General features: G+C 49.4%; 2 protein-coding genes across 9 annotated transcripts; one reads left to right on the plus strand and one right to left on the minus strand.

Moving 5' to 3' along the window:
• CUEDC2 (CUE domain containing 2) lies at nt 1–19,558 on the plus strand. Of its 8 annotated transcripts, none has more exons than XM_037903570.2 (10): nt 1–198; nt 3,615–3,850; nt 11,440–11,531; nt 12,684–12,827; nt 13,360–13,421; nt 14,923–15,056; nt 16,341–16,514; nt 16,919–16,980; nt 18,465–18,525; nt 18,990–19,558. In XM_037903570.2, the coding sequence occupies exons 3-10, from the start codon at nt 11,458–11,460 to the stop codon at nt 19,134–19,136; spliced, it is 858 nt and encodes a 285-aa protein (XP_037759498.1). In that variant the 5' UTR covers nt 1–198; nt 3,615–3,850; nt 11,440–11,457; the 3' UTR covers nt 19,137–19,558. The 8 variants fall into 8 exon arrangements, with proteins under 8 accessions (XP_037759498.1, XP_043406802.1, XP_037759496.1 ...); XM_043550867.1 differs by lacking the exon at nt 3,615–3,850 and adding an exon at nt 5,415–5,573; XM_037903568.2 differs by lacking the exon at nt 3,615–3,850 and adding an exon at nt 11,000–11,283.
• On the minus strand, nt 17,566–24,733 carry FBXL15 (F-box and leucine rich repeat protein 15). The gene is made up of 4 exons (XM_037903564.2): nt 24,585–24,733; nt 23,244–23,403; nt 21,465–21,967; nt 17,566–21,065 (listed from the first exon to the last, which is right to left on the minus strand). Exons 1-4 carry the CDS (start codon nt 24,617–24,619, stop codon nt 20,876–20,878), a joined length of 888 nt encoding a protein of 295 aa, XP_037759492.1. The 5' UTR covers nt 24,620–24,733; the 3' UTR covers nt 17,566–20,875.

Below are 24,733 nucleotides of genomic sequence, written 5' to 3' on the forward strand. Positions count from 1 at the left end.
AGCCTCTGCAGCCGGCTTGGAAAGTCCCTTGTGCCCACAATAAAGATGGCGGCGCAGGAGCCCGATTGGGCGGGAGCTGCTCTAGCCTCCCGCTCCCAACTCTATGGCGGAGGGAATCACCTGTTGCTTTCAACCTGACTGCGCGGGACCTGGCCCGGAGGCAGCGCGAGGCCGCGGCGGGGACGCGCAGGAGGCCAGGTGACGCCCCTCCCCCGCCTGCTTGTCTATGGCCGCGTTCCCCTGTGTCTGTCCGGCTGGGGCTCCCGGTGGGGCGGCGGGAGCGCGTCCGTGTGTCTGTCTCGGGGGGCGGGGGAGCGCGTCCGTGTGTCTGTCCCGGGGGGCGGCGGGAGCGCGTCCGTGTGTCTGTCCCCAGGGGCCCCTGAGTGCAGGAGGTGGCGGGGTCCCGGGGTGCAGCTTGCGGGGCCGGCCCTTGTGCCCCAGCCACCCGCGTGCAGTGAGCGCCCGCCCAGAGCCGCCCACGGGGGCCGGGGGCTGCAGGGAGTGGCGGGGGGCAGCAGAAGCGCCGTGTGGGGGCGAAGTGCCAGGTCCGAGTGCCCTCCTTGGACCCGGCAGCCAGGCCTGGGCACCTGGGTCAGACCGCGTGTCAGACACCCAACAGACACGTGTGGAATGGCCAGGCCATAGCGCCATCCATGGGGTGCGGGATTCGCCCGTGGGGCCGCGCTAGCATAGCTGACGGCATCCGCGGTACCTTTCTCTGCAGATCAAAGGTGTACTGAGACCAAGGCCACATCTAAGCAGCCTCTGATTTTGGGTGCCTTCGTTTTTTGGGTTGCCCAACTTGATGCACCTTTCCCCGACTTCTAGAAATGCTGAGAATTCAGCCAAAGTCATTAGGAACTGTGGAGCTGTGACTGCTGAGCCGGGCCCTTCTGAAAATCAGCCTCAAAGTGTCTAAAGTTAGACATCTAAAAATGGCAGGATTCAGGATAGGGGTCGCTTGCTGAAAACCTGTCCCCCTCCTGACCTACCATGGGCAATGCAGCAAATCAGTGGCAGAGCCAGAAACACAGCCCAGTCCTGACTCTGACCACTAAAATGCTGCCTGCATCCCCAAGACTCCTTGATGTGGTTCTATCTCCATGGTTCCCAATTCCCCTTATTGGGGATTGTGTACACACGCAGCTGGAGAGATTCCCATAACATCACACCAGTCTGCCAAGCCCTGAGAGAATTGTATAGCCCTGCTTGCTTTTGTGTGTGGTTTTATTTGACAGCTGTCACATGACATTTACAAGAAAAATATATCCGACTATATAAAAATCAAATGTGCCTTTGTCTTCAATCCTCTTCCATGTTTATGTTGGTTTTTTTTCTTTTGCTGGTGATCGCTTGGGTTTCTTGATAATGGATCTGGGAAGACGTGTGTGAGATGGGGGAGTTAAACTCTAGATTTTTTGTATTTTAGTTTGACTTCCAGACACTTAATAATAGTGGGATTGTGATATTCGAAGTCTCCTGACTTACAATCATACAACTATCTAGAGTTCTTTTTCATGCTCCTGGCCTCTTGGCTAACATACTATAAAAGCAACTGGGACAGGGGGTTTTGAAAAGTGACACAGCTGTAGCAAATTCATTACAAAAGTTATGATTAGTTTAACTTTAGGTACAATATTTGCTTTTCTCTAGTCCCAGTTTGTTTTTGTAGCACCCAGATGTATGGAGATAGCTGCTATTTAAAAAAAGAAAAGGAGTACTAGTGGCACCTTAGAGACTAACCAATTTATGAGCTACAGCTCACGAAAGCTTATGCTCAAATAAATTGGATAGTCTCTAAGGTGCCACTAGTACTCCTTTTCTTTTTGTGAATACAGACTAACACGGCTGCTACTCTGAAACCTACTATTTAAACAACTTACTTTTTAAAACAGCATTAAATGAGGAAATAAGGTACTCCATGTTGTGTGTCACGCTGAGATGACAACATTTAGCACTTATTAGCACTTGTTCAAAGTGTTTTATAAACATTAGCTAATCCTCATAACTCCTTGTGAGGTAGGTAACTGAACATTATCCCCATGTTACACAAGGGGAAACTGAATCAAAGAGATTAAATGACTTTCCCAAGGTCACACAGCCAGTCTGTGTCAGAACTGGGATTACAGCTCAGGACTGTTTTTAACAATCAACCTATTATTCGGGTGGTTTAACACTTTGCTTTTGAGGCCCATGCTGCAAATGCAAAGGTGCTGTGATGGCACAGCTCAGCCTCCATCCTCTGGTGTCTTACTGCTTTAATAAGACACAAAAGTAATGTTTCATAGCTATAGCTGGGACCACAGCTCCTTTTCTGGTTAGGAATAGGATTTTGATGTATTTATTATACACTCAAGGTCCTGTCCAGTCCTCCAATTCTATGGTTTTTCAAGCAAACACCACAGAAATGTAGAACTTGAGAAATGTTGCCACAAAATTCCAAGGCTACTACGCCTATTAACATATTCAGCTTAATATTTTACATTTATATAGTACCTTTCATCCTGAAGGATATTGTAGTGTCCTTTGCAATAGAGAAGAAAAATCATAATTAATATAAAGGAAATTCTTTTAGACTACTACATAGATTCCTTGTCTCTTGCTCCTAAACTACACATTCTGTGCTTCCCACGCTAGGTCTCCCTAATTCTTGGCTTGGGCTAAACAGTCCTAGAATGAACTGCTGACTATACAACAGGTACCAAAAAGCCTTACAAAGCCTAGCTGTGATCCTGTAGTCCTTACTCAGGCAAAACTTCCATTCACGTAAATGTGAGCTTTGCCTAGGTAGGGGCTGCAAGATAGGGCTCTGTATACATACAGCACTACTGAAGTGCAGCCATCTCTGGAGAGGAGAGTTGCAGCTATCCAATGCACAGCATGCTGTGTGACAATAGGAGGGGAGGGAAAATTCTGGCCATTGACAAATGTACTATGTGTTGTATTAATTAGAAGTATCAGGCTGAAGGGTATCGGATTGTTGATAGAAGCCTGATTTTACTGTTGCAACACTATACAGTTAATTGTGTTACGTGTACAAGAACCCTGACCTGCTCTCCCATAGCAACCACACCATAAAAGTACTTCAGACACTTGTTATGCACAGAACAACAAAAACCAAAGCATAATCATTAAAATACTGGAACTCTAAATATCCTGGAGGCTATTCATTGTGGAAAGTTTTCCTTTAAGTTTAACGAAGTGTTTCAGAGAGTAAATTGTTTGTTAGAGAGAGTCTGTTGCTTGTATTGAAAGTTCTGGGGAGGGAGAACAGTGTGAGTCGGTTTGCTGTTGGATTGTAGCTAGGGAGCTGTTGTTGAAAAATGTTCCTTTTTTCGTTTTGGTTGGTTAGGTTTTGGGAGGAGTTGTTTGTTTTAAGACAGGAAATGCACAAGAAGGGGGGGGGGAAAGAACAATAAAGGAAAATATAGCTGCTGTCTCTAATGCCTGTTGTTGTTCCATTGAAGGGCAGCTTTTGCCCTTTAGTTTCAGCAAGACTCCAGCCCAGTCTGTAGGGCTCATCACAGCATCTATCCTTACAAAAAATGCTGGAGGATCTTTACTGTTCATGGAGAGCAGATAAGGCTTGTTTGTTTTTGTTTTTGTTTTTTAAGGTCTCATCTGAAAGATCCACAGGCTGTAAAGTGCATGGGACTCAATGTATCTACTACAGCAGGACAAAAGATAAGAAGCTTCCACTGGGATTTGATCCTGTGTTTCCAGAGCAGAGATATTTGAAAGATGAAGCTTAAATAATTTATACAATTGTAGATGTGGCATCTTTAGCTCTCTAGTAAATATAAAGAGCTCTAGCTTTGGCATGGATCTCTGCACCAGCAGGAAAAAAAAGGTGTGTTGTATGTGAGAGAACATTTTCGTCCTGCCTGTAAGTGAAATTCTTGTAGTCCAGCAACAGACTCATGGGTCTGCTACCCCTAAAGTAACCGGTACTAAGAGAAACTGGAAAAAAATCAGAATTTGGGGATAATTCCACCTCCAGAATGTGTGTGTTAGTCAAGAAGTTTCCAGGATAAAATGAAACTAGGTATTTCCATTAGTACTGTACCATGATAATCACACCATAACTATAGGAAAGTGTTTTCTGGAGCTCCATTGCAAAGACCCAACATGTAGGTCATGTAAGGGGGAGGGAAAACTCCTTCTGTTCATGTAGGTACAGCAGAGAACGGATGTGGGTAGCACTGACCATGACAGTTTAAGGGTACGTCTATACAGCAAAAGCTGTGCATGAGCGAGCTTGAATCCAGCTGGTGTGGGTAACAATAGCAATGGAGACCATGCAGTACAGGCTTATCTGTGCCGGGCTTGCACTACCTGTGTTGGAGCCCACGCTGTGCTGTCTTTCACTGCTACTGTTACACATGCTAGCTGGATTCAGACTAGCTCAGGTAGGCTAGCCTGTGCACAGCTACTGCTTTGTAGATAAACCCTGAGATATTTAGGATGGTGTAATAACCTATTGAACCATAGCATCAAGAACACAGTGAGCAAAGGTATTTGATAGAGAAAGGAATAGATTTTCAAGTAGTCCCTTCACACCTTTTTCTAAATGACACCACTTTTCTCTCAGCCCAGTTTGAGAAATAGCTCTGACCAAATGAGTTTTGTGGAAACCAAATAAGCAGTCCATCCAATATGGCAACTTGAACCCATCCTGCCAGCATACCTGTATTCACATGGTAAGCTCCCCTGAGCACACTGTTAGCACTTAAATAGGTTGGGTTTTATTTTATAAGACCCTCCAAAAGATGACAAGGAATTCCAGTGGTCTGAGATCTTCAGCTCTGACAGTGTAAAACTGTAAGGTTGTAACCACAGCAAGGGGATGACACAATCACTTCTTCTAAAAGAACCAATCAAGGCAGAATGACAGCAATGCCATTTCTTGGCTATGCATGAAAGAAGACCTACGTTTTTGCATAGGAAGCTAGGAAAAGTTCTCGGGCCCATTTTATAATGGTGAAAAATAATTAAGGAGTTCTGCGTAGAGAGCTGAGCCAGCTAACACCCACCAAAGAGGTGGTTATGTTAAAATCCACACTCCAGTTGAGGCTGGAGGCTTAAAAGAATGATAGCATCATTTCAGTACAATTGTGTTTGCGCCCTGGGGAAAATTATTTCCCCTGCCTTTAGGGGATTATAAACTGCATTATAAAACTCATCCCCTGCAAAACTCTGCTTAAAAGATGAGATCTGGTAACAGAGCCCGCAGTTAATCCTCTCACGTCATAAATAGAAGAAGGTATGGCACCAAAGACCTTTCTGCTGTCCTGAGGTAAGGCATTCTGAAACTTCGATAACACAAAACAAAATTTGCAAGGATTAGTTTGATCTTGAAGAATCAGTTTCCAAATATTTTTCCATGGATTTTTATTTAGTTTTCTCTATTTCAGGAGAATAACTACAAACTAAATCTGATAGGCAGCAGAGCCTTCAGACTTCACAATCATTCCAGATGAATGTGCCATATGAAAGGGAAGGACAGGTCTGAGATACAAGGTCCTGTTTCACTTGAAGAGAAATTCTGGATGGTCTGTGTACCTTAGAAGGAGGTGTGTCTCAGAGGCAGGTGCCTGGGTTGGCAGGTGTGCTTGTCCTCTTTCATTTTTCTGAGGGCTCAATGCTTGTGGTCTTACAGCCTTTAAATTAAAAACACATCTTTGCAGTTTGAATATAATGGCTTGGCTTTGTAATGAATAGGTTTATCTAAATATGGCTCTTGTTGATGGATATGGTAAAATACTATCCTGTTGACATGTCATTCTGAGACTTATAATTAAGAGACTACGCCAATTGGCCCTCTCCCGCCCATACATAATATTCTGAAACCAGATGTTTTTCTGCCCACTAAGTGGGGCGTGGGAGACTGTGAGAACCCACATACTTTCGTCATCTCCCTATTTGCTGGTAAAATAACTGATGGAGCATTGTCTCTTCTGACCACACGAGCTAGGACTACTCTGCTCTTGACATTGCATCTGAGGATAGTATAATGAATCCACTGAGCTATAACAGGTCAGCAGAGGGCAGTGTGATGAATCTGCTAAGGGAGAATCTGCTGCTGGCCTTCTAGTTCTAGAGTGGCGAATGCTGGATCAGCCAGTGAGGGAAGGTTCCAGCAGCTGGGAGGATGGTTGGAGATGTGGGGGAACAGTCACTAAGGCAGCAGCCGAGGGCGACCGAACTGGGGTTCCTGGAATTGCTTGTGCACAGTTTAAGAACAACCAGACTCATGTAGATAAGAACATGCACATACAAACACACACATCACACTATGCCTGACTCTGTAACCCCCATTTCTCTCCAGCAACGGAAACTAGCCTCCTGCAAGGCCGCTGAAATCACACGCTGCTCATCTAAGAGGCAGCCTTATCCTATCATGCCCCTCTCCAGAGGGGTTTCATAGAGAGAATGCTAGTTACATAGAGCGAATCGACTGTTTATCGGCCTTCAACTAATAAGAAGCTGAGATGACCGCCAAACTTCAAAAGGCAGAATCCCATAAGGCCGTTGCTTTGACTAGATTAATCTGTTAAGTTTACTAAAGTAGTGATTTCCAGACTCCTGTGAGTTGGAAAAGAATGGACTCCAATGCTGGAGCTGCTAGTCCTACTGGGCCCAGACATCTGGCAGTGGTGGAGACCTAGCAATGGAGCTAACTCAGTTACTGAAGTTGTCAGGCCTGTCATTTAAAAACCATCTTGCTATGAGGATGATCCAAGAACTAACGCTTCCTTCCAAATTTCTTTGAGATGATGATGCTCTGCATTCAGTTTGGGATCTGCTAATGACCTGGGAGTCAGGAGACCTGGGTTCTGGTTCCCAGTTCTGCCAGACATCGTGAATGAACTTGGTCGAGTCACTTTACTACTTGATGACTCGGCTTCCCCATCTGTAAACTAATAATGACTACCATCACAGGGAAGTTGAGGCCTAACCAATGTCTGCGCATTGAAAGGCGTGGAAAAAGGAGTATTTTGTTAGTTGGTCTGAGCTGCAATACTCCAAAAACCAATGTCTTTGATTGAGAAAAGGGTGGCTGGATTTTTTTTGTTTGTTTGTTTGTTTTGGAGGGTACACTAAATAATAATTACCAGTATTTTATTGTGCGAGCAAAGAAGACTGCCTTTGCCAATTTAGTCTGCCTGGACAGGGAATAAATCTGGACCATGTCCTGCCATAATGCTGCTATCACAATCAGCACATCATAGGCTACCTGCTCTTGGTGAGTAGATATCCCAAGGAAGAAGAGCCTTCAAAGAAAGGTGATCTCTGGCTGGGAGGAGAATGGGAAATGTGCATTGCTCTTTAAGAGTGTGGTCCACTGAGGATGGGGTTAAGCAATATGGAGGTGATAGAGCCTGGTTCAGACATCCCAGAAGACTCTCACATTCTGTGGTGGCAGTAATGGGGTGGGGGTCCTTTGTCACTAACTGATATCAAAGAACACGGGGAGTTCATAGCATATAGTGTTATAAAAAGTCTCCTTCTGTAGTTCCAGGAACTAAGGAAGCTCAGCAATTGAGACGTTCTTCACTTCTGTTTGCCATTTTCCTCTGTGGCAGGGAAGTTGAGGGCTATGGAGGACTCATTGAAAAGCACCCAGATTATCCAAACTCTGCCCATCCCCCGTTTGGCATGGAACTTCTCATGAATTTATCACAAAAGGGTTTCCTTTCTTCAGAGGCCTGTTAAAGGTGGGTTTCTCTGAGAACAAAATCTTAAATCTGGAGGTAAAAATGAAGTTTGGGGAGATGCTAAAATAGTCATTCTGAGAAAGCTGAGAAGGACTCTATGCACATTGACTGAAGCTTCTTTCTAATGTCTGTCTACCTACCTACCATAAACGTTGGAAATTCCCTTTGTTTGGAAACCAACCTGGGTAATTCTGCGGGACAAAATCATTACAAACCGACATCTTCTCAGGAATTGTCAAAGGTTTGGGAAAGGGATTGTACATGATCAGTTAGTAGTTGGTCTGAGCTGCAATACTCCAGCTGCTGATTTATTTATCCTTCTCTTCCTTTCCTCCCAGTCTGATGCTCCCCTGCAAGTGCTGTTGATTAAGGAGACAAGTGACTTTGCCAGTTCTATTGATCAGAATAAATTACTAGCAACTAATTTATGGACCTCGCAGAAGTGCCTTTGATGTGGTGGGCTGTGCTCTATTGTTCAGTAAATTGGGTTGTCAGAAAAAGTTATTGTTACGGTTATTGTTACATTTTATTGTTACAGTTCTCTCCCATAGCAGTATTGGCCAGCCTCACAGAAATGATGAAAATCTCTTCTCCTACCAGCAGAATGTCATGATGGGTCTGAGTAAGAGGGTGATGAACTCTCTCCCTACCAGTAGTGACTGTAAAAAGGACATCCCCAGTGCTCTATATTTATTGGCCATCCAGGCTTTCTGTAAAGGCTAATGACCTTTCTTGGACTTGCAAGCTCAGGGAATTTGCTAGTGACCAGCGATTGCAGGTTGGGCTTGGCATCTGCAGAACTGCTGCTTAGTACAGTCTCCCCAACAATGAGATTCTGAAGTCAGAATTTTGCTAGTAAATGGGTTGATGATGCTTGAGGCAGAAGAGAATCTAGCTTGCTCTTCAGTGGATATAAGCTGCAAGGTTGAGGATGGCAAACTGATTTTTGCCAGTCAACTAAGAAGATATGATTCATTTTAAAAAAAAAAAAAAAAAAAACACATGGGCAGCAAAGAGGTGTTTGTTTATGGTCAGCTTCCACACTGGAAGGATATGACATTTGCAGAAGCAAGAAAATTACTGGCAAAGAGTCCTCCTAAGCCGAAATGGAAAAGCCGTGCAACAAATAGACACACATAGGGGTGGCATGTGGCTAGGCCTTCATGTTGGAGAGCTCTTATTAGGATACTTCCTTGCTTTTGTTTTATTGCAATGCTATGAAATGAAAATGTTCATGTTGCGATTACTGCAAAGAAGCCTTTTTGGTTAATAATAATAATACATTTGTCTTGCTGGAGATGTCTTCCTTCCTCTGTTGTTTTTTGCAGGTATGTTATTTATCTAGGTTCCCTTTTTGATGCCCCTCACTGTGAGCTTTTGAGCACCTCCAAAGAAGAATGATGTCAATGATACCTCATTATTACTTACCTATGGGAAAGAGTCAGGACGGGGAGTGGTCTTTTAATTATTAAATTTAGAAAAATGGGAATACTGGCAGAAGGCTGGAGTTGCAGAAGAGCTTGGGAGAACAAGTGGGTTTGGCCTTTAGCTCTTAAGAAATTGAGATTAGTGGTGGTTCTTATTCCAGCTGATAGTGAGTACTGTAGCCTGGGTCCAGCTGCTGTGAAGTTCTGTCCACCAGGAGGAGTGTAGACATTCTTCCCTGCATCCCACAACCCATTTAGTTTAAGAAAGAGAAGGATATAGAGTGACTGGATCACAGTCTGTAAGTACACCGGACCCTCACTAGAATGCAGGATTTGGGATCCATGTGTGGGGACCACGTTAAAATTAATTGCAATTAAAGTAATTAAATTTGGGATCCATGGCCACAACCATGTTCCATGCAAATTCGCATTATATAGACGCACGTTCTAGCGAGGGTCCGCTGTACCTAAGTGAGGAACAAAAATTTGATAAGAGAGGGCTTTTCAGTCTAGCAGCCAAAGGTCGAACGTGATCCAATGGCTGGAAGTTGAAGCTAGACAAATTCAGACTGGAAACAAGGTGTAAATTTTAACAGTGAGGGTAATTAGAATTGGAATAACTTCCCAAGGTCATGGTGAATTCTCCATCACTGACCACTTTTAAATCAAGGTTTGGTGTTTATCTAAAAGATCTGCTCTAGTTTAGGGTAGTGCTCTGGCCTGTGCTATGCAGGAGGGCAGGCTAAATGATCACAGTGGTCTTGGAGTCTATGAATCTCTCCCATTTGCCAGAATTGTTTACTCTGCTCCCTGCTCTGCTGAGCACAGAATGCTGCTGTGATCAGTTCTAAACCCTGGCATGATCAACAGAGTACCTGCCAATGTGGCGCCACAGTCTGGTGTTCAGTGCGCTGGTGCAGGGGGTTCTGTGTCTGGAGATAAATTCCAGATGGCTCTTGCAGAATACACAGGAGCCCTGCTGTTCTCTGGCCAAGGGGTGGGGGGGGGGGCTCCAAAACTGTATTCACACATGAAAACAAAGCTTATAACCCAGCTGGAAGTGCAGTTCCCCACCGGGGCCCTGGAACCCAGTGCTGAGCACAATCGGGTAGCTGTTTGTATCTGGTTAGCTCTGGTAAAGTCCTCTCTTAGGAGATGTGTGCAGCCTTGATTCCCATCGGGCTGGTGCTCAGCACCTCACAGGGTTGCTCTCCTAGAGGCCTGTGCTGCCTAATTTAGGGTTTGGTCCTGCTCCCAATGAAGGGAGGTTTGCCACTGATGCGTGCTGGAAGTGTGATCGTGCCTGTAGATTGTAAGCTCTTTGGGGTCGTGCCCACGTCGCTCACCAGGAATCATGATCCGTCCGCAAGTAGGCGTCTGTGTCTGTGTATGTAACTCAGGCCCTGCAGTGAGAGGTTCCCTGCTGTGCCGTCAGCTGACATGTACCTCAAGCACAAGAGGGAAGTTATGAGTGAGACAGCTGGTGGGATAGCGTCTCTCCAGCGGGTTCAGACTGGACTCTGCTGCTAGCAGAGAGAGCGTGGGTGGACAGTGCAGTCCTGCCCTTGCTTGCGTGGGAGGTCTGTGATCCTTAGAACGCCCCTGCTAAGTTACTGTTATCAAATGCTCCCATTGTGGTCACATTCACCTACAGAACAGCTCCTTCAAAAAGCACAACAATGGGCTCCTGTTTATGCAGGATTCCGCTGGCGCTGCCCTGTCTGACTGGGAGACCTTTGATATTTTGGCTGGCAGACTGGTTGGCTGTGCCCTGCCTGGTATTCCCTCGTGAAAGCCGCAATAGGCTGCCCTTTTACTGAAAGGCACTATCCTGTCTCCCACCCATTTACAAAGCCAGGCATCACTGAAAACACTGTTAGCTGGAAGATCCATCTTCACCCTCGGTGAGCAAGCAACACCCGAAGCCTTCCTTCATTGGAGTCCATCCTACCATCTGATTCTGCAACTCTGCAGCTTGACAGGTGTTAGGATTTCTAGCTGTACTACACCTGCTGAGCGAGGGAGCTTTACTCTGCACTTGTGAAAGCCTTTGACACCAGTAGCAGAGAGAAGCTGTGAAACACAAGAGTGGTCAGACTGTGTTGGGCTGATATCTCTGGTGGCTCCTCATACTGCAGGTAACTCCTACAACAGTTCCCCAGGCCAATATGCTGGACCGGTGGAGTTCATGAATTGTTCTGATTGCATGAGCCTACATGGAGGTGTTGTGAATGTGAATGCTTTGGTCTCATTTTTGCTTCTGAAATTATATGTTTTTTCCCCCCCACTTAAAGAAACCCATTTAAAGAGATATGGATCTTGAAAGAATCATTCGAGACTCTCTGACACGCTTCATCCAGTCCCACATCCCTGATGCCGATCTCAGGTATGTTCCAGCTCGTCTTTTGAATTTGGACTTTCTATTAGTTGCCCCTTTTATTAAACTCCAGGTCTGATATTCTAACCTCCATTTATTGTATTCTGCTGCCCCTCAATCCAGATCTCAGGGATGCATGTAATTTGTCCAAAGTCTGCTAGAGCCCTCGCACCATCTGTAACTTGGCTACGCTCGAAACTTCAAAGCGCTGCTGCGGGAGCGCTTTGAAGAGCGAGTGTGGTCGCGCACCAGCACAGGGAGAGAGCTCTCCCAGCGTTCCTGGTACTCCACCTCCACGAGGGGATTAGCTTAGAGCACTGGGAGCGTGGCTCCCAGCGCTGGGGCACTGTGTACACTGGCACTTTACAGCACTGTAACTTGCTGCGCTCAGGGGGGTGTTTTTTCACACCCCTGAGCAAGAAAGTTGCAGCGCTGTAAAGTGCCAGTGTAGCCATAGCCTAATAGTGTTACCATTTAGTAGCTTCCAGTAAAACTAAGGAATAAGGTTATTTAATTTCTTATTCAGTAACACAGATCTAGCTAGCTCATATCATCTTAAAGGGATCCCGAAGTGCTTTTCAAACAGCAGACTGATATACCCGTACACAGTTTATATAACAAGAACTTTGCCCACTAATGAAATGCAGCCATCTCTAGGTTGGAATGCAGTGGCTGTTTTGCGGTAAGTGGCAGCCGTATGCAGGCTTAGGACAGAAAGTGAAGAAGAGTACTACATCCAGTAGATTGTTAACCTGAAATTCTATCTACAGAGTACAATTACCCTTGGAATCTGCCCAGAATACCAGAATTAACATTGTCACAAGTGCTCAGGACCTTGCTCAGACATTGTAACTCCAACAGTACTGTTCTCCCTCCCCCAGCAGTGTACTGGGATATTACTTTAGTGCTGACTGGGAAGGAAAACGGTCACAAATTAAACTGCACAAGTCATTTTCTGCAGCACCTCAGATTATCCCTGAAAATCTGCCCTACAACTATTGACCAGGTCCTATGTGCTTCATTTGTGAGATTTGATCCAATCACAGCACAGGAAGCTGGCCAAGTGGGTCCTGTGACTGCAGTTGCACTACGTGGAAGGGCACTAGGGAGGTGAGTACCTGTTAGCTCAACTCCCTAAGCTTGCATTCTCCTTGTCTCCAGCGGGATGGATGAAGTTTTCTTCTCCTACATCGCTAGTGTCCTGGAAGAACTAGGCTCACCAGAGTCGTCCAAGGAGAACTTTGATATGGACATGTTTGTGGAAATGATGGAGGCGTATATCCCTGGCTTTGCAGAAATCAACAGGTGTGTGCCTCTAATCATCTAGGACATACATGCCACGCTTCAAGAACTGGGTCTAAGTGTCTTAGTACCACAGAGCTCAGTTGTTGCATCAAGCAGCTCAGTGCTTTGGTTTAAGGATCTTCTGGTCCCAAAACCATGCAGTCATGTACGGGGTCTTGCCTTTACTTGGGTACATGATGACGAATAGCAGTACAGATTGCAAGCCGGCCCCAGGCCTTCTGAAACCCCAGTTTGTTGTACTGGATTTACTATGGCACTAGCCTGCTGCACACACTGGCTTTACAGGGTCCATCTTTCTAGATCGGTGGCTCAGCAATATGGTTGTTTTGCATAGACTGAGTTGCATGTGCTCAGTGTAGAATTCCAGAAGCAGCTGTCTGCTGTTAGTGACTCTCTCAACCTCTGCCAGGTGTGTGGGGAACACTACACAGACACTATACAGTGATTTCAGGGCGGGGGACTTGTAGGTACCTAGATCAGCAGGAGAAGCTTGTGCTCCCTATGCCAATCACACTGCGACTGTCTCTTGCAGCGGGAACATTTGTGAAATGATGTTTGCCCTCTCAGAAAGGCTCAGTGAAGCTCGCAACAAAGGTAAGTTGCACGGTGGACGCTCAGGCATGCGGAGGTGCATCAAGGATGTGGTTTTAGTCTTAAGTTCTCTGAGGGATGGGGAGCGTCACAGAACAATGCATGATCTTGCCATTTAAGCTAGGATATTTAGGAGAGTCTCACAGGGGACTCTGAATCGCTTGACTTCTAACCAGATTAAGTCAGTCTTGACAGGAGCATGTGGGAGGGTTGTTAGGTTGGAATGCGCTTGTTTGTGGCTGAACTTGTGGGGGGAAACCCACTTAAACAAATCCCTGGGGTTGCTGGTGATCCCAACCGCATATAAAGTGAATGCAGAGTAAGGGGAAGGTTCCCTCTACAGGACTATTGCTCCTGAGGTATCTAGAGGGGTCTTGTGTATAGTTTGGAAACGGGATTGGACAGACCAGGTCAAATCCTCCTTCCAAAGCCAGTAAGTTGGGGATTTCTCTCTGCATTCCCGTTAGCAGCATGGCTCAAGGGTTGCAAACCCAGACAGTCTCTTGTACATGATACTTAGCCTGAGAGAGTCAGTTGGATTCTCTGTCATTGGCGTCTGTAAATTGAGATGGGATGCCTTTCTAAGGGAACTGCTCTAACCCACCCAGGAGTTAGTGGCTGGCTGCAGGAATTGCTGGATGAGGGGTGAGACCCATCGGGGCAGAGGGGCCAGATTTTGTCCAACCGAAGCCTCACTGGCATCTTATCTGGAGCCAAAAGGCCCCACATAATAGAGCAGACTGCCTCGCCCTTATCATGGATACTGGAGAGCAGCCTACAGATAGTGTAACAATAATACATAGCATGGCTACAGCACCCTCCAAGCTACAATCTCAAGGTGCCTCACATGCGCGGGGAAGCATCATCCCCACTTTACAGATGGGGAAACTGAGGCATATACCCTCTAAATGACTTCCTTTTATTACACACAGGGAGTCTGTGTTAGAGCTGGGAGAAAAGAAGCCAGGGATCCTGATTCTCAATCTGGTATATTAACCATCTTCCACACACACACCCCCAGTACAATGCTGGCTTCATCAAAGCAGCCTGACCACATTGCACACTGGGCCTCACACCGTGCAGGAGCCTTGCCTATATGTAAATTAATTCCCAGACAACAATTGATAGTATGTACCGGTCACTTAATAAAACACTCTACAGGGATGGTGTAATTTACCCCAACCCCAGCAATACAAACCCCAGAAATTCATTTAAAAGATCAAGGTGTCAGTTAAAAGAAATCCAAACATGGTAAGGTCTGGAAACACACAGTTAAGGCACCCAAACAACCTTAACTCTGCCCCACTGCAGGCTGTATGAACAAGGTAGCAGCCATACCTGATTGGCAGTAGTAGGAGAGCATTGGCTGGAAACCAATCATGGAGAAAGGAATTAGTGCTGACAGGCAGCACAGTAGCAACTTTGTCCTTCCCATAACGAAAGCTATAGGTAGCTGTAACCTTTACAGGGTTGCTCACAAATAAATATGCACTGTGTCTTTAAGGAAAGGTTTGCCAAAAGGCTGCGGAGAGTGCGAGCAGTGCCCCTGCTGAAGAGCTGAACCAGAGTGATGAGCAGGGGGCAGGAGCTTCTGATGAGGGGAGGCTGCATATACCAGCAGAGGGAGCCATGGCTCAGGTACTGGGATGTTGCCATAGAGAACTAGACACAGGACAGACAGAGTTGCATGCCACAGGTTACCATACGGGGCTGGACATAATCTGGCTCTGTAGGGGTCTATGTGGTGCAGGTGGCCGGAAGCAATATTATCTCAAGATGTGACCTCAGCTTGTGTGATATGATGAGCAGGGTCTTGTCAGTACTGGGAGGGGAAACCTTCCAGGAAAACTCAAAGGTTGCCAGAAGTGGTGTGGGCAACTCCACAGCTCGTGCTCTTCCCTCTGAATCAGCACTGAACCAGCCCTGCAGCTGGGGGATGCTATGCTACTTTCTGGACGGGAGGTAGCAGAGCATCTGCCTGCTTGTAATTAAAGATCCCACGGGACTTTTCACAAAAGCTAAATATCGACTCTGACTGCTGAATTCTGCATCCCTAAATCCCCTCCCAAGTTCTAATTTCTTACATTTTCCATTTCCTGTTCTAAACCATTGTACAGCTTCCCCTTTCCACCTGACAGGTGGCTGCATTTCAGTGGTGGGTGCCGTGGTTCCTGAAGAAAGCGTTTGCAGAACTTGTTCATAATGTTTGTACGGTGCTGGATCATCCTCCGTCCCCTCTGTGCAATTCAGGGACAAGCCAGCGTTTACTCTCCAGGGCCCATCAGCCGTGCTCCAGCTGTAGAGAGCACTGCTCAGCTGGTATTCCCACTGTGAGCACTTCCCTGCACACCTGGTCCCATCCCTGCTCTTTCCCCCTGCACTGGGGCAAGAACATGCATACTGATGCCCTCTTCTTGCTCGGTGATTGTCACGATTTGCCACTTGCTTTATAGAAACTGTCATTACTGCACTTCAGCGTCTCTGCTGCTGTAGTAGCATGCTGTGCTTAAACCCCTCCCCGCCCCCATTCGCTGCGACGCCACACGGTGGGAGTGCCAGTTGTCAGGGCTACAGGTAAATGGGCCAGTTCCCAGAATCTCTGGGGGGGTGGATGTGCTGCTGCACAGTAGGCAAATGAGCCGACACCCAGAAGACCTACCTTGGGGGACTCCTAATCTGCTGGCAAGAAGTAGGCCAATAGTATCCAGACTCCTTGCTGCTGTGTGTGAGGGCAGAGCCTGCAAAGAGCTAAGCCTATAACTAGCTCCCCAGCTTCAGGGATGAGGTTTGCACCTGCCCGTGTGAGGAGACTTGGTTCTGCGGAAAAATATCTGGCTTGCCAGAAACCAATTTTCCTGGCCTAAAGTGCCCAGCCCTTTGCTGCCCTCCAGACTCAGCCCAGGTCTGTCTTACCCTGACCAGGGAGCAGAAGGTGACCCGAAGGATGGGGTGGAGCTGCTCCTGGAGATGTTCCCAGCCTGCACCCTCAGCCAGGCTCAGAAGGCACTAGCCATGGCACTGGGAAATCTGGACGAGGCGGTGCAATTACTGGTGGAGGAGGTGGTGGAACCTGGCCCAGGGGGCGCTAACGTGAAGGTATTGTGGCCCTGGCAGCAGCACCGGGGGGGACTGGAGGAACCGGTGTCCACAAATACAGCAGCGCATCACACCAAGATGAAACGTAGTTCATTACCTCTGAAAGTGGCTGTGGGGATCTTCCATGTCCCCATAGCAAATGGAAGAGGCCAGCAGGTCCTCACCCTGTGAGCAGAGCAGTGAGATCCCACTGAGCTGGCTCCTTCCCCAGGGATTCCAGGTACAGGCTGTCCAGCCTGCAGGGCTGCCATGAGAGAGGTTGCACCCCATGCATTCTCCTCCCCTAACGCTGACTGGCCAGTATCCGGGGTAGCTTCTCCACACGGGGACTAGCTAACAGGATGGAGCTGGACACCTGATGGCTTTGTAGCTCACGCACATCCTTTCCTACTCTCTAATCCCAGGAGACAGCAAGGCCCCACCGAGCGCCCAAACAAGACGACCTCAAACAATTTATCTTACAGAAGTAAGTACCAAGCAGCGAGGATCTGCTCATGGCAAGATCCTTGTTAGTGGCAAGAACGGGCTCTGATAAGGGGCTTGGGGAAATAGTCACAAATGGAACTTGCCCACCCAGGCTACCCTGCCAAAGTGACCTATCCGAGAGCTTTGGTGTGTGCCACTCTGCAGTTGGGCCATTGGTAAGGGGACGATCCTGGCATGCCTGGGCCATGGCTAATCTCAAAATGCAGGTCCAGTCAGAGAAGGGATGTGAACTCTGCTCGGGGTTTCCCTATTGATTCTTACAACCACGTCTGGCTCAGACAAGACTAAAGCCACTATCTGTAAGTGCTGAAGCTGCAGCCTGCACCTGCCCAGCTGGGATCTGCCTCTCCAGGCTGGTTCTTTCTGCTTCCCTATGTCACCGCCAGTGATAAGTGACAGCTGGAATTCAGCTGGCGGGTGTGAGCAAGGCAGAACGGAACCCAGCTCACTCTCCCAGAGTAGTGCTGTCTCCCAAGGGCTAACCTAGCTCCAGCTGATCTGACACAGGCTTGCTGTGATCGCGAGGGAGCAGATGTGTTGAGTAAAAAGGTGCCACTTAGTCACATATGCTAACCTCACTTTAATGGTGGTTTTGGCAAGGTCCTTACAACACAAACACAGTGAGCGAGAGCAGTCTTCTACCTGGAAATACACAGGAGCAGCTATCCTAGCTCTGGGACAAAAGACCAAGGCTGGCTGTGCTGTCACATAGTTGTATTGGCTCTAGAGTGGCAAAAGGGAGTAAAGAACTCATCAGTGCAGTGAGCAAGTACCTGTGCATCAGTCAAACATGGAGCGAGGTGACACTTTACCCCTCAAACAAAACCCTTTAGCAAAGGGCATGAAGTTTTGAAGGGAAGTCATCTCTGAAATGAGAGATACAGCCACTTCAGCACTGTGCTACCAGGAACCCACCGCTGTGCATCTCAGTCGAGTCCTTCAGCTGCATGGTGCTCAGAACACATCGTAGATGCTGCCCGCCCACAGAGATTGGAAAGTAGCAAACCTGCTTCCTAAAATAGACCAGAACTTGCCTCTTCCACCTCTGAGCAACTCTTGACAGGGCAAGGATTATGGCCCCAGATCCTCCAAGGTATTTAGGTGCCTCACTGCCATTTAGGAGCTAGGCACTTAAATATCTTGGAGGATCTGGGCCTACTTAAGCAAACCATGTAGCCAGGCTGCCTTCAGGTACACTTCACATGGCCTGGGACGTCGCTTCAGGGTCCTTTAGCTGGCTGTGCAGATCCCACCCATTGAAAGGATAGCACCTCTGATGCTGTAGTACCTCCTCTCTCCCACTGTTAGTCCTGGGCTCATCCCCAGTGTTCCAGCTGGAAGTGGAGTGCAGCAGGTGTTGAGGTCACACTGAAAATGGGGCGGGGGATAAGGAAATGGGATGTGAGTAGCCCATGATAGCGTTGTGTGTGTTGCAGCTTTCACTAATCCCTGACTGTGTTTCAGATACATGATGGTGGACAGCGAGGAGGACCAGAAAACACACAGGCCGGTGCCGCCAAAGGAGGTGAGGAGAGCCACAGTCGGTATGGCTATGAGAGTCTTTGGCTATAGCAGGGTCTAACTACAGGTTGGCAGCAGAGTGAATCTGCCACAGTGAAAGCCCCGTTCACAGAACCTTTGGCTGGAAGGAAGGGGGAACTGGTCCAGCCAAGAGAGGTGTAAGATGGGCAGCAGGGGCTGTCACTGTTTACCACTTCAGCCTAATGCTGTGCTTCCCCACAGGGGTGTATGTATACCCCCATGACTTCATCTTGCTTTCCTACCAGTTATTTAACCAAGACTCACACAGCGTTCTCCAGCCGCTGAGATCAGCTACTCCTGCTCTTAAAGAACGTGTGAGACACAGAACCTAACCCTTTCAGTTGATGATAATTCCACCTGCCCCGAAGACCCACCCAAGCCTGCCCTGCAGATGTACCCAGGGCTCCCATCACTTTCCACTTCACATCAATTTCACTTCCTTCCTAGGCTCCCAAGAAACTGATCCGCTACATTGACAACCAGGTGGTGAGTACAAAGGGAGAAAGGTACAAAGACATTAAAAAGCCAGAGAGCGAGGAGATGAAGAGAACTTACATCAGCCTCAAGCCAGCCAAGAAATACAAATTCCACTGACGGACATTCCCTCCAAGGCATCTTCCTCTGCCTTGCTGGCTGAGGCATGGAGGAACAGACCAGGGAGGCAGGAAGGATGAGAGGGGCCTTCTACACGCCTCTGACTGGAACTAACCTACCACTAGGAGCCAGCATGCTGCTGTCAGCCTCTAATTATAGCATGATGTCCCAGAGAAGCCTGTTCAGCAACGCTGTTTGTGTAACCTTCCAAACTGTCCCTCCGCAGCCAGGAGCCAGCTGTCACTATGGCAAATTTGACCAACACAGCTGCTGTGTGTCCTGGACCTCTCTGCCATTCTTTGCATGGGGATTTTTTATAGCTAATGTGTGGCTAGTGCAGTTCACAGCTGTCTTTTTAAATGTGCGTGCAATGGTGTTTCTGTTGATCGTGACTGTTAGTAAAAATGGCGTGTATCAGTGTGGAATTCAGCCAGAGTACGTCTGCTCCTGGGAAGGGTCGTGCACCCGCAGTCCCTCATGGTTGGTTGGAGGCTTAAGCTGCATCTTTCTGTTTCTGCCACACCCCAGCCCAAGGCATGAGATGGTGCCTGTGGACTGGCTACCTGCAGCTCCTTCAACGTGTTGAATGCACAGTGATTGTGAGGGCTTAGGTTAGAAACTAGGCCTGGTATTGTGAGCTCCCCACACCTCTGCCAGCACAATTCCTGATGGCTCTGCAGCAGCCCAATAGGGCCAGCAGCTGAGGACACCCCTCCAGGGCCCTGCTATTTCAGGGCTGGAACCTGAGTGGCAGCCACCAGCCCTGTGATGAGCAGGGGACACAGTCCAGGATGAAGGCTTGCTACACTTCTGACCAAACTCAGATGTGAACTGAGTTCCCCAGCAGTAAGTGGTATCTGCCGCCTGCTGTACAGAACCCACAGGGGCCTCGCTCTTCTCCCTGCCCTAGCACTTGGGAATCAGGCCCTCCGCACTCCAGGTAGCTAGTGTCACTTTCCCCTCCAGCGCACACTTGGAGCTAGGGCTGCGATTCCCAGCTCTCATCAAGCCAGGTGCTAAAAACAGCAGCGTAGCTTCAGTAGCACACACAGCAAGTGGTGGTACAGGCTAGCTGCCCCGGGTACGAAGCTGCCCAGACCCACAGCTGCCTGGTCAGGATGACTAGCCTGTGCCACTGCTGTTGGGAGATGGCCCACCGGTTTCTGACAAGGTCGTTCCAGTGTGCTGTAGCTATCACTGAGACTCCCTCCCCCCCAGCTCAGCAAGCCCTGTCCTGGCTGGGAGGAGAGCTCAGCACTTCCCCTTCGATAGGGCAGAGGTGGTCTGGTTTATTCAACAGTTCCGCAGCCAGTCCACAGCCATAGTCCCTGCACAGCATCCTGTTCTCTGTAAAGCCAATGCCCAGCATGCTGGACTTTGAGATTTTAAATATTGCTTAAATAACATATCCTGTTTACCAGCTGACCTGGCCCAGCCAGGGTGTGTTCAGCACCACGGCGTTGCTGAGAGCGCCTCTCATTTTTCACACCACTGCAAAGTGCTGCTGCTCCCCCCAGGAGGCAATGAGGGAGCCCCGTTACAAAAACGGCCGTGGCTAAAGAGCACCAAGGGGGCGGGGGGTAGAGGGAGGTCAGAGAGCCCTATCAGGACCAGCCACACTGATGGGACTGACTGCTCCCTCTGAGTGTCTCAGCAGCAATTTCTTACAGCACCCTCCAGGAGGCAGAGGCCAGCTGGGCGCTCTCTCCCACCTCAGCAGCAGCAGCCATCCCCCTCCTCTAGATCTGAAGGTTAATGAAGGGGGCAAATCCAACCCCATCCTGCAGGAGAACGAGGGCCCTCTGCAGCGGCAGCTCCACATCCAGCTCCACCCCACGGCCACGGAGGATGCTCAGGCTGGACTCGGCCACCTTATGACAGTGTTTCACCTTCAGCGAGCGCAGCTTGGTGCAGTACTCGGCCAGGACCCTACCAAGAGAGAGCACAGGCTGGAGGCAACAGCTCCTGCTCCCAGCACCCTCCTGCACTGTTACTGGAAGGTGACACACAGTACCCATGGGAGGAGGGCCTTGCCTGGGCATAGAGCACACGCAGGAGATGGTAATCTGGTGATCAGCTCAATCCTGATCCCTCTCCATGGCATCCCAGAGAGCTTACTGTAGCCAAGCCCCCATCCGTTACATCTAGTATCTACGCTGTCCTCCAGTGCCTCCCAGCAGCCTCCCCAGCAGCCCAGAGCTGCCACTGCACCCAGCACCACAGGAGCGAGCAAAGAAGAGACCCAGCCTCCCTTCTTTCTCTCTGATCTCCCCCCGACCCCACGTGGAGGGCCCCCATCCTGCATGCACAGTTAAACAAACTTGGTACCTAATGGACTCATTCTTGACCCGCAGACACCCGGTGAGGTCCAGGTGCTCCAGCTCAGGGCAGCACTTGGCAATCTCCTCCACCGCCGTGTCACCCACGTTGGCATTGACAGCCAGAGAGAGGGACTTCAGCCTGCTGCACTTCTGCGCCAGGTAGCAGATGGCTTCGTCCTTCAGCTGGCGACAGGCCGTCAGGTCCAGGGACTCCAGTCCCTTGCAGTGGTCAGCCAGGCTGCGCAGAGAGAGGCTGTCCACCCACTCACAGTGAGCCAGGGAGAGACCGCGCACATGGGGGCAGCTCAGTGAGATGGCCACCAGGGCATGCCGGCTCAGCTGCAGGCAGCTGCTCAGCTGGATCTGCTGCAGGTGGTGGTTCTGGCCAATCACAGGAAGCAGCTCCTTGTCAGTCAGCCAATCAGAGCAGTTCTGGAGCGCCAGCTGTTGCAGAACTTCGTTGTCTTTTAGAAGGTTACAGAAAGCAGTTTTGGGGAGGTGAGGACCAACCTGCATTGGGAGAACAGAGAACAAGACCTCCAGTGTATCAACGCTGCTCTGGCTCTTAGATTCTCTCCCTCACTAGTCTCTTCCTTGCACCAGAGACATTAAAGAGCGAAGAGCCAGAGGAGACTTGGTAGGTCACCAAATCCACCCCCTTACCAGGGCTGCAGCACTTCCTGCAGCTTCTTCTCCACTTCAGTGGCCCAAGGGATGGGGCTCCCACAGCTTCCCTTGGAGACCATTCCACAGTACGAGAATTCTTGCCATCAAGAAGTTATTCCAGCTCTTCAATCCAAGGTTACCTCCTCTTAATGCCATTGAATTGCTTCTGTTTCTAAATCCCTGCCTCTCTGCATTCTCCAGCTGTAAATACTTGCAGACAAGCCTGCCCCTCTTAGTCAGTGCTAGGGCAAGTAATGCCCATTTTGCTCTTTTTTTAAATTTTCCCAGCCAGTCACTCCTTCCATCTAATCTCTCCTAAGCTATACAAGTCCTCATGTGAACACGTCTTTTGAACAACTGCGGCTCAAGTGAATTTAGCCAGAGTAGGTAAAAACGTGAATTTAACTAAATCCACTTGAACCACTGCTATTCCATAATAAATGTGTTCACTCAGACTTGCACTAAAATAACTCCCCAGGTTTGATTTGTAACTGGTTTAACATACACCTCTTACTATTTCTGTGCTGATTTGTGTGTAGATCAGCTCTTCACTGAGGCCCAACCTACAGTCTCCTGTGTTTCCTACTCATCAGGAAGAGCCATCCCTGCAGCCCCCCATACCACCTTCCCAGTAGGGCTGGGAGAATGCTTGGCTTGGTGAGTTCCAGCCCCTAAGGCTGGACACACCTGCGCACATCATATTCCCATCCCCCCGCCTCAAGGAGCCAGACCCATCTAGACACATCATATTCCACACACACACAGCTGTATGCATCATTCCCACTTGCCTCCACACCTGGGCAAAACAGAGAGTCTGTCCCATTCCCAGCCTAGCCCCTCTCTGCTCCCTCCTGCTGGTGCTTGGATAGGGCCATGGGAAGGACTTCTGGTTTCATCATTCCTGTCAGCCTAATGGCCTATTATTAACAAATCTGTGCGCTGCTGAGACTTGACTCCCTCCTGTCAGCCCCTGAAAGCATGGGGGCGGGGCACGTTAACCAGAGCAAGTATTCTGACTGTGATTTGCCTTCCTCTCTCCTACCTAGCCTGACTTTCCCATTGTAGGTTCTTCCCATACGTAACAGCTCTCCCTAGTGCCAAGTGTAGAACTCTCCCATACCTGGCTAGAGTCAAAGCAGCGCATGTTGGCCAGGTACAGCTGGATGAGAGTCTGGAATGGCTTGCTGACCCTCTGCAGGCTCAGGAGCTGTCGCAGAGGCAGATGGCAGAGGATGTGTGGCACCAGGATGTCCTCCCAGGGCAGGTCCAGGAGGTGGCCCCTGAAGGAAAAGCAAAGGCAAGTAAACCCTGGAGCCAGTTAGACCCTGTTTCTCATAAAAGCCCAACCTGCTTCACGACAGTGACTGGGCAGCAGCCAACCAGCATGTCCAGAAAACAAGCTGCCAGAAGGAGAAACTAGTTGCTAGAGGGCTGCTTTTAGCAGACTCCCAGCTCGGGGCTGGATTTGCTCTCTTGTGAAGCTTCCCAGAGGATCTCAGACATGCTCCCACTCCAGTCAAGCCCTCCATCCTTCAGGCTGTCAAAAAGGCCTCCTGATTCCCAGCTGCTGGACAGGCATTCTCTCAACAGCAAGGACAGTAAGCTGCAGCACGAGGTCAACTGCATCCAGCCAGTCTGTTTAGCTCCTATTCTGTCGCACACCCGATCCTTCGGTCGGTCTGCAGGGGAGGCAGCCAGTGTTACATGTAAATGGAGGGGGAGGGGCTGTCATGCAGGCCCTGGCACTACTGCGGCAGAACAGAGCCCAGCACCCTCTGATGAGGCACGGAGGGCACAAGAAACACATTGTACAGCAGAAACAGCCTCGGGGCGGGGGGGAAAGAAAACACATTTTCTGCTTCAAGTTTTGTCCATTTTTCTAAAGGGATGTTAAAATGTGGAGCGGTAACTAGATTTCCATGCTTTAAAAGGCAGAGCTAGAGCCACTGCCTCAGCATGGCTGTCAGGCGGCTACCCTTGCAAGTGCCTCTCTACAACCCAATTCCAGGAGCGGCGAAGGTAGCTGGGGCGTCCCTTCCACCCAGAGCCGGACAACACACGCTCCCCAGTCCAGCCGTGTCAGCAGTGCCCACGCCGCTGCCCCTCTCATCACTGAGCCTTCGACCCAGGGAAAGCCACGGGGAGCGCGTCACCTGCAGAGGAAACCGAGCTGGCTGGGCGCCAGCTGTGGCGGGGGTTGGTGATGGAGCAGGGCGCCGCCCGTGGCTGGGGCACCCGCAGCACCTGTAAGGCAGGACCCGCCGCCGCCGCCGCGCGGGGGGCCCGGGCCAGGGCAGGCGGGCGGGCTCCCGCGCACAGAGCGAGCCGGCAGCACTGCGTGCCCTCCTGCCAGCCCCGCGCGGGCTCCCATGCAAGGGCGAAAGCGCCGCGGCAGGGGCCGCTCTGGCCCGAGACACTTGCTGTCTCCAGGGGCACCAGCCGGGGACGCTGCCGCCGGTACCTGGGGCAGGGCCGAGTCTCCCCTGGCGGCTCCATGGGGCTCTGGTCCTGTCTTCGCCAGCCGGCCGGCTCGCTTACCCCGCCCCCAGCGATGACGTGTCAGTGGCGCCGGGCGCCTGCTAAGGATGTCATCCACGGGCAGGCCGCTCA

This window comes from Chelonia mydas, chromosome 7 (assembly GCF_015237465.2).
Source record: "Chelonia mydas isolate rCheMyd1 chromosome 7, rCheMyd1.pri.v2, whole genome shotgun sequence".
NCBI classification, from domain to species: domain Eukaryota; kingdom Metazoa; phylum Chordata; order Testudines; family Cheloniidae; genus Chelonia; species Chelonia mydas.

Excerpts from the sequence above, each read along its gene's own strand:
- CUEDC2 (XM_037903570.2), top strand. The coding sequence starts at position 11,458 with ATGGATCTTGAAAGAATCATTCGAGACTCTCTGACACGCTTCATCCAG. Across the intron at positions 13,422-14,922 it reads CAGTGAAGCTCGCAACAAAG|GAAAGGTTTGCCAAAAGGCT; the intron begins GTAAGTTGCACG and ends TGTGTCTTTAAG. Across the intron at positions 15,057-16,340 it reads CAGAGGGAGCCATGGCTCAG|GGAGCAGAAGGTGACCCGAA; the intron begins GTACTGGGATGT and ends TACCCTGACCAG.
- FBXL15 (XM_037903564.2), bottom strand. The coding sequence starts at position 24,619 with ATGGAGCCGCCAGGGGAGACTCGGCCCTGCCCCAG. Across the intron at positions 21,968-23,243 it reads GCTGCTTTGACTCTAGCCAG|GTTGGTCCTCACCTCCCCAA; the intron begins GTATGGGAGAGT and ends CTCCCAATGCAG. Across the intron at positions 21,066-21,464 it reads GTCAAGAATGAGTCCATTAG|GGTCCTGGCCGAGTACTGCA; the intron begins GTACCAAGTTTG and ends CTCTCTTGGTAG.